Source organism: Gossypium raimondii, chromosome 5 (assembly GCF_025698545.1).
Source record: "Gossypium raimondii isolate GPD5lz chromosome 5, ASM2569854v1, whole genome shotgun sequence".
In the NCBI taxonomy this organism is placed as follows: Eukaryota; Viridiplantae; Streptophyta; class Magnoliopsida; order Malvales; family Malvaceae; genus Gossypium; species Gossypium raimondii.
Window position 1 is genome coordinate 50037686 of NC_068569.1, and position 16836 is coordinate 50054521.

General features: G+C 32.0%; 2 protein-coding genes and 2 long non-coding RNA genes across 9 annotated transcripts in view; 2 read left to right on the forward strand and 2 right to left on the reverse strand.

Annotated features, from left to right (window-relative positions):
• The window catches only part of LOC105767156 (LRR receptor-like serine/threonine-protein kinase GSO1), a 57612-nt gene extending 41005 nt beyond the window's left edge, over positions 1 to 16607 (reverse strand). Inside the window, exons 1-5 of one of the 5 annotated variants that reach the window (XM_052630016.1) lie at positions 15640 to 16600; positions 15044 to 15409; positions 14666 to 14812; positions 11686 to 12090; positions 10788 to 10843 (exon numbers count right to left, since the gene is read on the reverse strand). In XM_052630016.1, coding sequence (XP_052485976.1) covers positions 10791 to 10843; positions 11686 to 12090; positions 14666 to 14812; positions 15044 to 15409; positions 15640 to 16576 — 1908 coding nt within the window. In that variant the 5' untranslated portion in view covers positions 16577 to 16600 and the 3' untranslated portion in view covers positions 10788 to 10790. Of the gene's footprint in view, positions 1 to 10787; positions 12091 to 14665; positions 14813 to 15043; positions 15410 to 15639 lie in introns of those variants that run through there. The other 4 variants (XM_052630015.1, XM_052630012.1, XM_052630013.1 and 1 more) reach the window with 4 other exon arrangements.
• Positions 2137 to 4009, forward strand: LOC128040952 (uncharacterized). The gene is made up of 2 exons (XR_008195715.1): positions 2137 to 3265; positions 3741 to 4009. It is a non-coding gene; the product is annotated as an uncharacterized LOC128040952 (long non-coding RNA).
• Positions 4460 to 5260, reverse strand: LOC128040953 (uncharacterized). Of its 2 annotated transcripts, none has more exons than XR_008195716.1 (2): positions 5116 to 5260; positions 4460 to 5029 (listed from the first exon to the last, which is right to left on the reverse strand). It is a non-coding gene; the product is annotated as an uncharacterized LOC128040953 (long non-coding RNA). The 2 variants fall into 2 exon arrangements; XR_008195717.1 differs by having other exon boundaries at positions 4460 to 5005; positions 5116 to 5254.
• On the forward strand, positions 4899 to 6763 carry LOC105766372 (uncharacterized). The gene is made up of 3 exons (XM_052630018.1): positions 4899 to 5040; positions 5215 to 5866; positions 6178 to 6763. The coding sequence occupies exons 2-3, from the start codon at positions 5215 to 5217 to the stop codon at positions 6240 to 6242; spliced, it is 717 nt and encodes a 238-aa protein (XP_052485978.1). The 5' UTR covers positions 4899 to 5040; the 3' UTR covers positions 6243 to 6763.
• Positions 16608 to 16836: the final 229 nt, after the last annotated feature.

The window sequence follows — 16836 nt, forward strand, 5'->3', positions numbered from 1 at the left end:
GTTGGTTGGTTTACAAAATTTTTCTTATAGGAAACACAGTTCATAATATTCTGCATTACAATTCTTGACTCCTATTCCACACTATCAGACAACAAAATTTGTTCAATAAAGTTTCAAGTTAAAGCTTATATAGTACACCCCAAATTAAACATGCTATCTGTGTAAGTTTGTCTTAGAAGAATCACTTTATAACTCTTCTTCAACAAGATGAGGGACAATTTGTTATATAATTATAATAAAATAAAAATGACTCGATCCAGAGTCTAACCTGGTATGATAAAAGGAAACCCTAAACCCCAAAGTAAGAGGACTCCTTCTTCTACCTCTATTTTTTTCTCTAAAGAGGAGACCATTTTCTCTCATCTGGGGCCTCTATTTCTATTTTTGTTGATTCTTTGTATCAACAAATTTGATACGTAAAGCATCTTTGATTGCATCCCTCCACTTCAATATCCGACCCTCAATGACTTGCTCCAGGCGTAGATTACTCATCTCTTTGATAGAAGTATAGAACATAACAGATAGCTTTAACAATACTCAGATTCATCCATTGGGTTCATCTTACTATTGTAGAAACATCACCGTAGACATTAATTATGTTTTTTACAACCAGAAATAGAGCCAATGGGAAACTATGTTTTTTGCACTTAAAAATGTAAAACATCAAATAAGATATGTGATCTAAATATAATCGATTTAACCCTATTCTTTTTTATACAATTGTAATTAAAATTCAAGTTATTTTTAATGAATATCTGTTAGGATATTATTATGAGATATATTATATATTATTGTATATCTTTTAAGCATATTTTTAAGAATATATTATATATCTTTTTATTTCTATGTGACTATTGCTGCATAAATATTATGTACATTCTTGAGATAAATCAATAAGATTAAAACATATTAATCTATTTTTGTCAAAACAAAAGATAGATATTGATTATTTGTGACTATTTGTGAAAGGATAATGATATTGAATGACAAAACATATTATTATATAAACCTCTTGAAAATGGAAAAGTTTTTTACATTGCGATTTTGCCTGTACTTGAAATCACTGTCTTGGAGGTGGAGTAAGTTTAGGTCTACCACTACCACCTCCAGTTTTCGTTGGGCATGAAACTTGGGGTGATTCGACTTTGATTCATCATTTAGAGACTCTCCAATTAAAGCAGATCAATTGATTTCCACAAATTAGATTCATTTGCAACCATTTAACAATATCATTTATGAAGCTCAAAATTATTCTCATTAATTTTAGATCAATCTGATGCAAAACATAAATTTATAATTGAACCATCATTAATATAAAATACAAAATTTGATATCCAAGTTTTGACATTTTTTAAAATATGATACTTGTGTAATTTTTGGTTTAATATGGTACTGACAAAAGTTATTTATTTTGGTACTTGAAAATAACAATGTTAATTTTGTAGTGTTTAATTTGAGTTTGAGTTGAGTTGATGAAAATTTTTAATCAATTAATAAAATTAGCAACTAAATGTCATCAAATCAACCCTAGAACCCAAATTAAATCACATCAATTAAATTATATTTGACAAATTAAACATATAAAACTATTTATTCTTGTTAGGATTTGGCAACCGCTAGCCCAAATGACCTAATAGGTTCCAGGTTTTCGACCAGAATAGACCCGATCCAAAAGAAGAATGTTCACTGTAAAGATAGTTCGCTGGGGACCCCGTTGGGATGCTGGATGTTCGTAAAGATAGCTCGCGGGGAGAGCTTGCGAGGGACCCCGCTAGGGTGCTCGTAAAGATAGCTCACATAAGCCTCGTAGGAATAGGGTCACAAGCTATATCCACAGAAGGGATCACGAGCGCTACAAGGGATCTCCACTTGTAACTAGCGGGTATGGTGTTTGTTGGAGGTGTCAGTCCCAGGATTAGAAAGGACCAGTTGGCCCAAGATTTTGGCCTTCATCATTCGGCCTCTGTACCATAGTAGAGAACCCAACTCGGCGCTGGCCCAAATCGTGCCCTAGGTCACGCCCAGTTGGTTGGTCATATGGACCATGCGAAATAATTGGGCCACCAGCAGACCCATGAAAGACGCCATATGGTCCATCAGCAAGACCAAAATCACGCCCAGCTCAAGTAGGTGTAGGATAAACAAAGGTATGAGCAACCCTATGTTGCAGCTGTTAATAGCCAAAATCTTGTGGCCATCTCCCCCACGAGGCGCCTCCAGGATCTTGCGCCAAAACGGGCACTGTACGTAGCCCAGGGCCACCAGAACTAGCGGATCGGCCATAAACGTCACCGTGCAGCCCTTGGCCATCACCAGTAGAGAAAAATTACGCCGTGGTTGAAGCGTTCGAACCACCATAGTCGTGATTGAATTGATAGAAACATCACTGTGCCAAGCGACTGTATCTGCCGCAAATTTGACATTGTGTTCGAGGATGAAACCCACGACCACTGCGTGACCCAGCTGTGGAATGCGCACCACGCGGATTTGAGTCGGCCGCCGCAACCAAAAGAGAACCATGTGAGCAAGCATCGGAACATCATGCGCCACTCTCGTCTGTCGATTTTCAAATTCCAATAGAATGTCAACTAATTTCTGGAAAGGCAACGTCTCAGACAAAAATGAGGCCAACGTGAGCACCGTGTCAAAGTCAATGGAGAGGCCGACTAGGAGAACCTCCACCTTTTCAGCCTCCAAAACAGCAGAACTAAAAGCCACAAGTAACGCACAAATATCTTGAATTTTGGTAATGTATTCTTTTACAGTTAAATCACCTTTCTTGATAGAATGTAGGCCATGGCGAACACGAGACACCTTCACACCAGTGGAAGCTGCAAAAAGATGATTCGCAGTGCTCTAGATATCACAAGTAGATTTAGCAGTGATAAAATAGGATAACAAAGACGTACTAATCTTAGATAGGAGCCAAGAGGCCAACAACTTATCTTGTTGAGTAAACAAAGATGCATTTGTATTCGGAGTAAGACTACCATCAGAAGACGCCACAAATCTAGGCAGAGCAGTTAACGTGCCCTCCAGAAACCCTTGCAACTCATATCCTTCTATAATGAGTCGAACATGATGCTGCCATTGAACAAAGTTTCCCTCATCTAGCTTCACTGTATCATGATGAGGAAACGATTGAACCAATCGTGCACTGGAAAAAGATGAACTGGTTGGATCAGCAACAGCAGAATCTGTGGAATAAGCCATGAATCGACTACGGAAGCTTGCACCAGGAACTAGGCGACTGATACCATGTTAGGTACTACACTATTACAAGAATAGATTTTAGAGAGAATTTTTCTGAGAAATTGCATAGTATTATTATCTGCTTTAATCAATACACTGTCAACGTTTATATACTTCAATATGTGTAACTGCTCCTAACCAACTATACCAGACTAATCAACTGAATGATAACAAACTAACAAATCTTATGTTAACAATCTCTATTCTTCTAACATTGTCTATTTATGCTTTTGAAATGCTGACTTGTACTGCTATTTCCAACCTTCTTTTCCTCTATTTTTTCAAGCCTTATACTATCCCTAATCATCCCTTAAATTTCCCTCCTTGTGCCGCCCAAAGCAGCCCTCGTGTGTGCCATCCATGGTAATGTGTCGCCATTTTAAACACCACTTTGGGGTTGCTGTTTTTCTCTCTTTAGTCGTATCTTTCCAGAAAATAAAAATTGTTGTTCCACTCCTCTAATCAATATTTAATTTTGTTGTTTTCAGGTGTATTCGATTCCCTTCGTTCAATGATTTCGAAATAGTTAAAGGGTAGTGTAAGTGTGGAAGCTAGTGAGATTTAGTACCGTATTAATTTCGTTTAAATATGCTGATTTGGCCGATTATTCTAAGGAGTTATTAATTGTTTTAGCTACTAGTTTTTGATATAAAATTATCGTAGGTGCTGATTGTAACATCCTGATTCAACAGTAAGCCGAAACCTATTTGCACTCTCGCTTGCTCATTTTTTAAATTATTAGAGATAATTTGCTCCATTTTTTTTAGAGGAACCAATTGATGGAGAAGCACATAGAAGTGTTTTTACTAATAAAATCTAAATATAAAAGTATACATTTCGATAACACAAACACTTGCATACTTAACCCTATTTTCATAAAACATGGACAAAAATCATATACCCATAAATAATTTAAAGCATTCAAGGTTGATCTTTTAGGAATTAAGACTAAATTAACAATATATATATATATTAATTATCTCTACATTATATATATTTTAAATAATATATTAAAATTTAACAATTTCAGTAAATTTTATAATTTTTTGAATGTTTTATAATATTTTTGAAAATTTAATAAATTTTATTTATATATTTCAAAATTTTCATTTATAATTTTTTTAGAATTAAAGTCAAATTTACACCATGTATAAATGTTGAAGGTTGAATTTAAAAAAAACAAATAGAACTAAATAAACAAAATGGGTGAATGTTAAAGACTAAATTTGTTATTATTCCAATATTTCATTTGGAGATCAAAGGTATTTTAATAGTAGGATGACTATAAATTGTAATTGATCTAATGGGAGTGACTAAAATAATAATAAATTTTTTTTGTGACCAATACAAAAATACCTTAAAATTTGGGTGACTATAAGGAAAGTTTACCCAAAATAAAACATTGTAAGCTTTTACAAATTCGGACGTCTTCTACGGGCGTGATTGTTCCTTGACTTACGGGTCGGGAGTTGTCGAGCCATTGAAGTTTTTCAACTACGAGACCACCTTAAGCAAATATGTCAATAAATAAATAATCTAACTCCATCCAATCAGAGACTTCAAACTCTTACTGCCCACCTCTTATTACATCGCTTGAAAGAGGAAATTCAACGGTTCAAAGTTGAGAATGGAAAGTTGAAAGCACGACTTGGATTGCTACTCTTTAATGCGCAATTCCAAGCAGCAGCTCAACAGAGACAGGATGGTTACATTACCCAGTCAACCGGCAAGCAGCTTCACCCTCAAACTGTTACTGTCCATGGAACAAACTGTGAAGCTGTTGACAAGGTATGGCATATTAATTGTTCTACATGTTTGAAAAATCTAATGCTTGAACTGGAATTTATGTTTGGATTTCGATACCTTGGATTAAACCATATTAAGTTTCTCATAAAGATTCAAATTCTGGAATCCTGATTTGTTTTCCCTCACAATTCATTGTCTCGGCTCTGCAATTTGGAGATGAATGAGATACAAAATCTGCAGGGAACAGCTCCTGTAAATGTAGTTGATTGTAATGACGGTATAGCAAAAAATCAGACGAGTTCTGAAGTTGAAACATGCAGTAATAATGAAGCAGCCATAACTGAAATTCTTATGAAACTTGAAGCTGATGACGAGAGCAGAGTGAAGTTCTCTGACTTCACTGGCTTACATGGTGAGCGCATATCAGTAGGAAAATATAGTTTCCCACCAGCCCTACATCCGATTGTGAACAACATTATCGAAGTCTACGGTGATGGTTCAGCAACAAGTAAGATGAACCCAAGTATTGCCGAGACCGTTTATATCATGTTCTGTGCATCTGTCAAAGAGATGAGCAATCTACGGCTGGAGCACGTCACCGAGGATCTGATATTGAAGTGGAGGGATGCAATCAAAGATGCTTTACGCATCAATTTCAAGGTGGATTTCGCCATGGAACATTTGAAGAAAATTGCTTGTGCATACATCGGTTTAATGGAACGTCAAAAGCTGGATGGTGCGGGCTTGAGGATATCCAAGTTAGAGGCTGAGTTGAGTACTGCGAAAGAGGAGCATGCAAAGATATGCGAGCAGTCCAAGGTGTTTATAGATGCTGCAGAAGAGTTCAACGATAAGCCTGTCAGCTCTGGTATGTTCAAAAGACCTGGCCAGATGAACATTGAGCTAGAGCTAACAAATGAATGAGAATTATGCTTAGCTATCAAGTCCAATCGAGTTTTTGTTGTTAATATATATGTTTTCATTTTTGTTTGAAACTAAAATTTGAGTTTAAATAATTGAATGAGAATTATGCTCATTTTAATAAGGTAAATTGACCTCAAACATTAAAAGTGAAAGTTGATAGAGCTAGACCGAGCTTGACCAAGCTTCTAAACTCTTCTACAGCATCCATAAACACCTTGGACCGTTCACATATCTTAGTATGCTCTTCTTTCCCAGGATTCAACTCAGACTCAATTGGATATCCTCAAAGCCATATTATCCAGCTTTCGACACTCCATTAAACCGATGTAAGCGCAAGCAATTTTCTTCAAATGTTCTACGGTGAAATCCACCTTGAAATTGATGCCTACAGCATCCTTTGTTGCATCCCTCCACTTCAATATCCGACACTCAGTGAAGCATAGAACGTGATATAGATCGCCTCGAAAATACTTGGGCTCATCTTACTTGTTGCTGAAACACCTCCATAGAAATCAATGATGTCGTCTACATTGGATGTAGAGACGGTGGGAAACTACCGTCAACTACCACATCGGCCTTTTATAGTAGAAAATGTGTGAATAAAAACAGAGGAAGAAATTCATATGTTACGAAGAATCAGATTTTGGTTTTCTTACAGTTTTCCTTGCGATAACACCCAAGTTAGTCGTACGCTTTGTATCTTTTGGTTGTTTTGTGTTTTTCTTGTTCACATTGTAAAAGTCAACAATCCCGTGAGTAGAAGTCGCACGGAAAAGTGCAACCGCTTCTTTAGTTACAATAACCATAAATATAAATAAATGGGTAAATTTAATTATGCTTCTTTAGTATCTTATAGAGGTAATAATGGGCGGGCTAGGTTCGGTAAAAATTTAAGCCCGTTTGTTAGATTTAGGCCTGACATGAAAATGAGCCTAAAAATTTACCCAAATTTAGTCCGAATAAAAATATTAAAATTTGGACCCAATTCGGCCCACCCATATTAATTTTTATATTATTTTATTTTTACATAATTTTTAAATATATATAATATATCAAAATATTAAAAACATAAAATAAATATTTTGAACAAATTGAAAATAAATTTTAAACAATATGTATACTTAAATAATATTAAGATAGATGCAACTTAACAAGAAAAAATCTTTAAAATAATAACAAAATTAATAATAAAACAAGTATTATATAATATCCAAACAATGATAACAATATAGTAGTAATATGATAGTGAAATAGTAGCAAAATAGGGAGAAAACAATAAGAAAATATCATTAAAATAACAAAAAAAATAGTAATTTTTTTTGGCATTTAGTGAATTCGGGCCGGGCTCAGGCAAAAATGTCTTACCCAAGGCTTGACCCATTTTTAAAATAAACATTATTTTTTTGTACAAGCCCATTTTTCGGACCTATATTTTTATCCAAACCCTTCAATTTTTCAAGCGGGCCTCTGGGCTAGGTGACCCAACCTATGAGTAGATCTAGTATCTTAGGACTTTTTTTGTCAGTTTCAAAATAGCCACCCAGCCAGTTTGTTTTCTTTTATCTATTTCTGTTAAATATTTAACAGAAAGGTGAGATGACAGTTCAAATATTAATATAAAACAAATTTAGTATACAATTTTTACATATTATGTGACAAAAGTTATATATTAATAATAAACAATCCATGTATTGAATTCCTACTAGCAACAATGGACTCCATTGCTAGATATAAAAGCGGTTATTCAGAAAGCAGTTGAGGGCCGCTTAAGGAACTTTTAGGAACATTGCGATAGTTTTTATCTAAGGTCACTATGCAAACACAGCTTTATGCAAATTAATGAAGAGTGATTTAGACTCTTCTCAAGTCCACAATTACTACGTTTTGTAGTATCTGAGAATTCAATTGGTGACATGTAGTCGCTTTCATGACTTAATTTTAGTAAAGGGAAATATAATTTTTTGCTTATTTTAAATAGATATTATTTTTTACAAGAGTTATTACTCATATTTTTAATTTCAAGTTTAAATTTGTGTTATATATTGTTTATTTTATGTCTGACTATTATAATACATACTTTTTAGATAAGTTTTTTCATCATTCTCAACAATCATACACGCTGGGGGGCAACAAAGAAATCATTTTAAGGATCCTCATGTATAGCACCCCATTATTCGACTCAATCACCGGGTTCAAGCAACGGGATATCACATTCGTTGCCGGAGCAACTGACATAGTTCATATTATAAAAAAAATTTAATCACGTCATGATTAATATATCAATGTCTCAACTATTAACCTGTTTATTTATTTCATTTCATGCATCTTCTAATCCAGCTATATATAAATATCGATTCACATCCCAAGCATAATAACCTTATCTAAAAACTCGCATAGCAACATCAACACCGAACCTATACATATTATAAACCATTATCAACTATCATACATGCCAATTTATAAAACATCTCGAATTATGAAATAATTTTTCCAACTAAGCTTAATATAACATAAAAATCCTATATGTACATGCCGACGAGACTAACAAAATCCTATATCAGTTTGCTTTCCCTTTGATGCGGAAACCCAGGTCCCAGACAAGTAAACAAAGAAAATTGGAATTTAAGTGATGAAATAAAGATGTAAAATGAAAAAGAAGGGATGAGACTGTTGCGTTGAATTGAATACAAGTCCAAACTGAATGGATTCAATTTTGGAAAATTAGACTAAATTAATTTTAGGAAAATGATTTCAATGATTTTCTAAAATATTGGTATTTTCAATATTTGGATTATTCAAGCTAAAATATTTTTAGCTGTTTGGTAAATTTTGTTAGAATTTTAATTAATTTGACACTTAATTGATTATTTTCTTTGTAGATACAATTATTATCTAATGTGTGTCAATAAACAAATGGATATGTGATTTGTACAATTTAATTCCGATCTCTTTTAAAAAAATTTTGACTTCGCACCTTCTTATTAAGTTTTATCTTATTATCAGTGTGAACTGGTTCATTAAAATTATGTGCGAACTGACCTTTTATGGTGTGTATGTACATGCTCTTCGTAAAGTAATTACGTGCGAGCTCCTTGTAAAGTGTCTAAGTGCGAGCTAGTCTATAAAGTAGTAAAATGTGTGTTATGTAATCTATGAGTTGTATTGACATGCGAACTATGTTAATACGCGAGCTGCGTCAACTTGTTAGCAAAAGTACAAGATATATATTGTGGTAGTAGTTATAACTCGGGTCCGGCAACTGGACCAGGTGAGGGGTGTTACACAAGATACAAAACCTCAACACAAAAATAATACCATCTTTTGAGAGTTCCGTCAACACAATAAATGAAATTTAAATGCATACTTTTTTTAATGAAAGTAAATATCATATTAATTAAAGAAAAGCAACTAAAAATCCAATAATAAAATCCTTAGCAAAGATTGAAAACACAATTATATTGTAAATGAAGTAAGAAACTAAGAAAATCCAATCTAATAAAGAAAATAACTTGATGCCCCAAAGCTACCATAAAACTAAATCATGGTAAGGCCTGCTGCTCGTTTTATTGGTTTCCATGCATCTTTTTTTTGCAAAAGAAGTTTGAATTCCGAATAGAGCCTAGTACATGGGAGCAAAAGAAAGAAAATTAGTATATTAATTTCCACGATTTTTAAAACAAACTTCATGGAAACGAATATTGACATATTAGATATCTACGATTATAATGCTAAAATAGACTAAAATTATTAAATTAATGGTAGAATTAAGAGTGAATAAATAACCACAAGCGTACTCATTACTTACCATATTTGTTAAACATGTTTGATGTTGTTTAGCAACCTTTGTTTGATTTTCTTTAGCTCAACCACAACATCTTTCATGTCTTTTCTTTCTTCTGGTAACTCAGCTGAACAATTCAGAGCCAACTCCATGATGGCTGAAATACAATTTGCTTTAACAACAAAGTACTCATCCTCTTTTCTTAATAAATCAGCATCTGCAATTTCTATTGCTCCTTTCGGCAATGAACATTCCATCCAATGCCTTATGGTCACTTCTTCAGCAAAAAGATTATCAGTTGGCTTTTTCTTTGTGAAAGTTTCTATAAGGATGATCCCGTAACTATATACATCACATTTTATAGAAACAATTCCAGTTGATCCAAATTCTGCATTTCAAGTATAAGTAGAGCATCATTAATCCTTAATTATTTCTAAAATGCTTATTCAAATATATATCCACAGACGCATGAAGCAAAAATATAAAATGCAAATCAAGAAAATAATCATACAAATATAAAAAAATTCACCTGGTGCCATATACCCGATAGTTGCAAGAGTCATGGTTTGCTTCTTTACTTCACCCTCTCCCAACAATTTGGCAACGCCAAAATCTCCAACATGTGCAACCATGTCTTCATCTAGTAAAATATTGCTTGGTTTTATGTCACAATGAATTATTGGTGTTCGATGTCCATTGTGGAGGTGTTCTATAGCTACCGCAACATCTATCATTATGTCGACCCTTTGTATGATATCAGGGAAACAATTTTCAGAATGTAACCATTTCTCAAGGTTTCCATTAGACATGTAATCAAGCACCAAGGCTTTGAAGTCAACACTTGAACAGCAAGTAATAACCTTCACAATATTACGATGAACTATATTACGCATAGCATCACATTCAATGTCAAAACTCCTAAATGCTCCCTCTGTTTGCAAATTGAAAACTTTTATTGCAACTTCCATTCCATCTGAAAGCCTCCCTTTATATACATATCCAAAACTCCCTGAACCAAGCATATTGCTTTCCTCAAATCCATTAGTTGCTCGTGAAAGTTCAGCATGTGAAATTCTTCTCGGTGTTTTCAAAGACAGCAAATCATCTTTAATTGGTAGAGTTGTACTCCTTCGCCGGCATCTTCTATACATAATAGTTTAAGACTATTAGTACTATGACAATACCAATTGTTGGTAAACCATACCTAAAAGCATGCAATATAATCATTTGGGAGTTTTTGTGGATGTCGTTTTTACAAGGTGGGACTAGCAATCTAGGGGGACCACAAAGTGCATAATTCTTCATGAATGATGTGCTAGGAAAGTTTGAAAAACATCCTTCGCTGGGAATTTCCCCTTCAAGTCTATTGAAAGACACATTAAAATACTTTAGATATAAAAGCTTTTCCAAAGATTTGGGAATGACTCCAGAGAGATTGTTATTGCATAAATCCAAGAATTCCAAACTAATCAACTCGTCAAATGATTCAGGGATTTGACCATATAGTATGTTATTTGATAAATCTAATGAAACCAAAGTTATAAGACCCCCAAATGTGGATAAGATATCGCCCGTGAGAAGATTCCTTGATAAATTTAGTTTCAGTAGACTCCTCAAATTTCCAACATCAATAGCATGTGAATTGTGAAGATGGTTTGATGATAAATCTATTTCTAAGATATCTTTAAGATTCCACAAAGTTGAGGGTATTGTAGAACTCAATTTGTTGGAATCTAAGTGAAGATATCCCAAAGAAGTAATATTACCCAAACAAGAGGGTATGGATCCATGCAGCTTATTCAACCCTAAATACATCTCGTATAGTCTCTCCAAACCACAGAGGCTTTCTGAGATAGGCCCTCCTAATTTATTAGAGGAAAGACCTAGACTTTGGAGATTTCGCAGTCCTCCTATTGATGTTGGAATGAACCCACTTAATTTATTATAGCCAAGCTGTACAAGCAATAGGTTGGTTAAGTTACCTATTTCCATAGGAATAATGCCTTGAAGCTCACAATTAGAGGCATAAAAGTATTGAAGGGATTTTGAAAGGTTCCTGATATAAGTAGGAAGAACGCCACTCAATGGATTTCCTGAAACTGCTATGGTTTTCAAATTCCTACAATTCGTCAAAGAAGAAAAAAAGCTCCACTCATGATCAGTAGCAGATCCTGTGATCAAATTATTGACAAAGATATTGAGCACTTCAAGGTGTTTTAAGCTGCCCAGCATTTTAGGGATTGGACCAGAGAATAAGTTTTGTGACAATTCCAGTTGCTTAAGCATGGAAGCATTGGAGATAGAGTTAGGAATGTTTCCGTTAAGTTTATTTCCCCACAATACAAGAATCTCAAGCTTTGGAGCATTGGTGATGGGTGGTAAATTACCTATAAAATAGCATCTTTTAGTATTCATATTCATTGAATGCCAAATTCACAAAATATATAATACATTAAAATAAAAACTGCAAAACTTTAAATCAATTAAGAATAAAATTTTGGCATGGAAAAATGTGATGAAATCAATTAGAAAGTTGAGACATAATAAGAAGTTTTGAGTAGTAATTAGTCCTTGTGATTTGTATAGACAAAACATATAATACACTAATAATTTTTAAAATATTGTAAAACTTCAAATAAAATAAAAATAAAAGTTTGGCATGAGAATGTGGCATCTAATCAATTTTAAAAATGAGTCTGGCACTGAATAATAATTAGTTATGATTTGGGAAACAAAATGTTAAAGCCATTGGTTTTAATGTAAATTGATATGATTTTTATCTATTGGGCTAATTATTTATTTTATGAAATCATAGTGTAAAATTTAAAGATTATTATTTGCTCAAAATTTTTGTATTTTTCAGATATTTAAAATTTAATCTTTATATTTTTATTTTATGTGATTTAGTCTCATTAACATTGTTAAATTATTTGCGTCTAGACCAATATCTTAAGAACTATTGTTGCATGTTTAATTATTTTAAAGAATTGTCTATTGTGTCTTAGCTTGATTGGCATTTGCATTGTTGCCAATGTAGGAGAAGGTGCGTTCAAGTATGTTGAAGTGCAATATCCTCCTGAATTGGGGAGTTGGTAAAGTACTAAATTTTGATATATTTTAAAATATTAAAATATTTTTATAAAATTTGATTGTATCACAATATACAATTTTAATATCAAATTTTAATTTTTTAAAAATATTAGCAAATATATACTTTATTTCAAGTTACACAATTTTTCTAGTTTTTAAATTTTTTTAATTTTAATCGTCTTTTATAATTTCTATTAACTTTTTATAATTTTTTACAATAGTTAACAATTTCTAACAATTTTAATAATTTTATTATTTATTAAAATTTAAAATTTAAAATTTTATTTTTTAAAACAATTATATATATATATATAATGTAGTTATTTTTTTATAATTTTATTTGAAATTTTAAAAAAATTGGTTTTTTTAGTTGATGATGCCATCATTATGTCATCATTTGCCACTTGACAATTTATGATTAGTTGAAAATCTCAATCAATGTTTTAATGTTAGAGGCTACACTAGGAATGTTTGATGATATTAGGTACTAAAGTGGGCAAAAAAACATTAAGAGCCAAAGTACAAAAAAAAAGAAAAAGAAAAAAAGAGCAATCTGCTGTAGGGAATAAACTGTGCATTAGCCATTACAAATATATAAATGCATGGATTTTGAGAAACTTTTGAACTGATAATTATATAGTCTTTGTTGTTTACTATATTATTGAAATTTTTATTTTAAATATATATATTTTTTACTTTTAAGATTTATATAAGAATTTTGGTTTTACTAAAATATTTGGTTAAGTAAATTCACTTCATAAGAAAATTTATATTGAATTACTTTATACCTCAATTATTATTAGAATTTATTACACACATACGTGTATGAGAACCACATATTTAGAACATAAATTTGTATTTTAAAATAACTTATGATAAATAATGAAATGTATAATTTAAAACTATTTAATAATAAAATAGATTAAATTGTATTTTTAAAATAAAAACTAAAATACCCTCAAATAATATAACTTATTTTAAATATAAAAATATTCTATTCAACCCTAAATCAATTTTTAGATTTTGTACACATGATTTAATGATGATAAAAACATTATTAGCGCTATTTTTGAATTAAAAAAAGCTTGTGATATATTTTAATTATATGTTTTATTTTTATTTTTATTTTATAACTAAATATGGTACATATACTTTAATTATAACTTGAAAGTTTATTATATAAATTAATATATTTTAAATATATTCAACCATTTGAATAATAAAATTAAAAAAAACTAATTAGAATAATTTAAAAAACATTACTTAAAAGCTAGTTAAAAATCACGTGCAACAGGTGATATGAGAATCTATGTATATAAATGTATCCGTATATATATCGTTGTTTCATTTTCTTAAATAAATATATTTTCCACATTGGTTTCTTTTATTCTACAGACAAGGATTTCTAATGATTTTAAATTTTTTTTTACTTATATAGAACAGATTAGTTTATGCAATAAAAAATTATTTTTGAAAGTTTAATGGAAATTAAAAATTTAAAAATAAATCAATTCATATAAATCTTATTGTTTATTATCAGATTAAAATAGAAACAAATTCAACACAATGTTTTTTGGAGTTCGAAAAATATTAAACTGAAAAACATATCTTCTAATTTGTTGTTAAATAGATCTATTTCTTCGAGCGTAGTTGAATTAAAAATATTTGATGGAATCTGACCTGCACACATAGTCGAAAATTGAAGTGAAAAACGTACCTTCTAAACTGTTCAACTAAAAATATTTTAAGCATATTTTTTAAGGTTGTTGCATTTGCCCATGCCAAATGGAATGTTACCAGATAATTCATTCTGACTCAGGTAAAGCATTTCAAGCTTGGGAAGATGTTGACACATATCATTAGGCAAACTACCTGATAGGCTATTGTTGGAGAGAACAATGGTCTTCAGAGAAGAAATGTTAAAGATCGAAGTTGGAATCCGACCTGTAAGGCCTTTAATTGCTTGAATATTAAGCAATTCCAAACCAAGAAGATTACCGATTTCCTCAAGAATTTGACCTGCACACATAGTCGAAAAATCAAGGTGTCAAACTACCTATTTTGTTAGCATAAGTCAAAAAGGTTTTCTTTTCTGTTCTATAGTAATTTGGAGATGTTAGATTCTCATATATTTTAGCATATGTTTTTCATCAATTTAAATAAAAAGTTTTTCCTTTTGTTATCTATTACAAATCAAACGCTTTTATAAAAAAAAAACTTAAAATTCAAGAAATCAAGGAAATTGATTACCTTCTAGATTATTAAACCCCAAATATAATTCTTTGAGTTGTGTCAGATTTCCAATACTTCTTGGAATGATCCCCGTCAATTGATTCAAGGACAAGGACAAATTTTTAAGGTTGCTGCATTTGCTCATACTTGACGGAATGTTACCAGATAACTCATTGCTATGCAAATAAAGCAGTTCAAGCTTGGGAAGATATTGACACATATCAGTAGGCAAACTCCCTGAGAGGCTATTGTTGGAGAGAACAATGGTCTTCAGAGAAGAAATATTGAAGATTGAAGTTGGAATCTGACCTGTAAGGCATTTAATTGCTTGAATATCAAGCATTTCCAAACCAAGAAGATTACCGATTTCCTCAGGAATTTGACCTGCACGCATAGTAAAAAAATCAATGTGTCAAACTATCTATTTTGTTAGTAAAAGTCAAAGAGGTTTTCTTTTTTGTTCTATAGTAATTTGGAGATGTTAGATTCTCATATATTTTAGCATATGTTTTTCATCAATTTAAATAAAAAGTTTTTCCTTTTGTTATCTATTACAAATCAAACTCTTTTATAAAAAAATAGTTAAAATTCAAGAAATCAAGGAAATTGATTACCTTCTAGATTATTAAACCCCAAATATAATTCTTTGAGTTGTGTCAGATTTCCAATACTTCTTGGAATGATCCCCGTCAATTGATTCAAGTACAAGGACAAATTTTTAAGGTTGCTACATTTGCCCATACTTGACGGAATGTTACCAGATAGCTCATTGCTACGCAAGTAAAACACTTCAAGCTTGGGAAGATGTTGACACATATCATTTGGCAAACTACCTGATAGGCTATTATTGGAGAGAATAATAATCTTCAGAGAAGATATCTTGAAGATGGAAGATGGAACCTGACCAGATAATTGATTGAGTCCCAAGTTCAAGATCTCTAGATTAGATATGTTAACAAGTGTTTCAGGGATTCTGCCTGTAAAGTAATTATTTTTCATTTGCAGCCTTCGAACTCTCTGTAAGTTCCCAAGCCATGAGGGAATTTCCCCATTCAGACGGTTGTAGCTTAATTGAAGGATCCTCAAATGATGCAATTGGCCCAATTCTTTAGGGAGATGGCCATAAAAATGGTTGCTACTCAAGTCGAGAGAGAGTAGAAATGAAAGATTTCCAAGGTGTGGAGGGATAGTACCCCTAAGATTCATGCTTGTAAGATTCAAAGCTATAACTCTTTTATGGAGGATGCCACAAGAAACACCAATCCAATTGCAAACAGAGGTTGAGGCCGCCCAATTGTCTGCCAAGACATTTTGAGGACCGGCAATGCGATCCTTAAACTCGAGAAGTGCAAACTGATCAGAGTTGAGATTCCTGACTGTCATAGCCAAGCAAAGTACGGAACGTGGTATGAATAAAGCTAAGAGAAGATGAAAGCAAGTTTTGTAGTTCATGATTGCAAGACGGAATAAGGCAAGAAAATAAAAAAAGTAGGAAAAGGGAAGTTGAGTTGATAAAATAGTTTGGATGATGAAGAAAAGCCCAGAGAGCATGCTTTAATATGTTTCACACTTGATAAACTTGATAAAAATATTTTGATCTAATAAATGTAAAAAACTTTTTAAACAAAATAAGGTTGAAATAATCTATTTGTCCTTATACTTTGATAAAATTTGAGATTTAGTCCTTATACTTAAAAGGATAAAAGTGTTGTAGTTCTTATTGTTTTTATTTAAAATCTTAGTCCTATTGTTAATTTTTGGTCAAAATTTGTCAACTTTACATATTAATTAGGTTTCCTTATATGTCATTG

Bases quoted from the DNA above. Each gene is read 5' to 3' on its own strand.
- LOC105766372 (XM_052630018.1), top strand. From the start codon at position 5,215: ATGAATGAGATACAAAATCTGCAGGGAACAGCTCCTGTAAATGTAGTT. The intron at 5,867-6,177 runs GTATGTTCAAAA...CTTCTTTCCCAG, and splicing joins CGATAAGCCTGTCAGCTCTG to GATTCAACTCAGACTCAATT.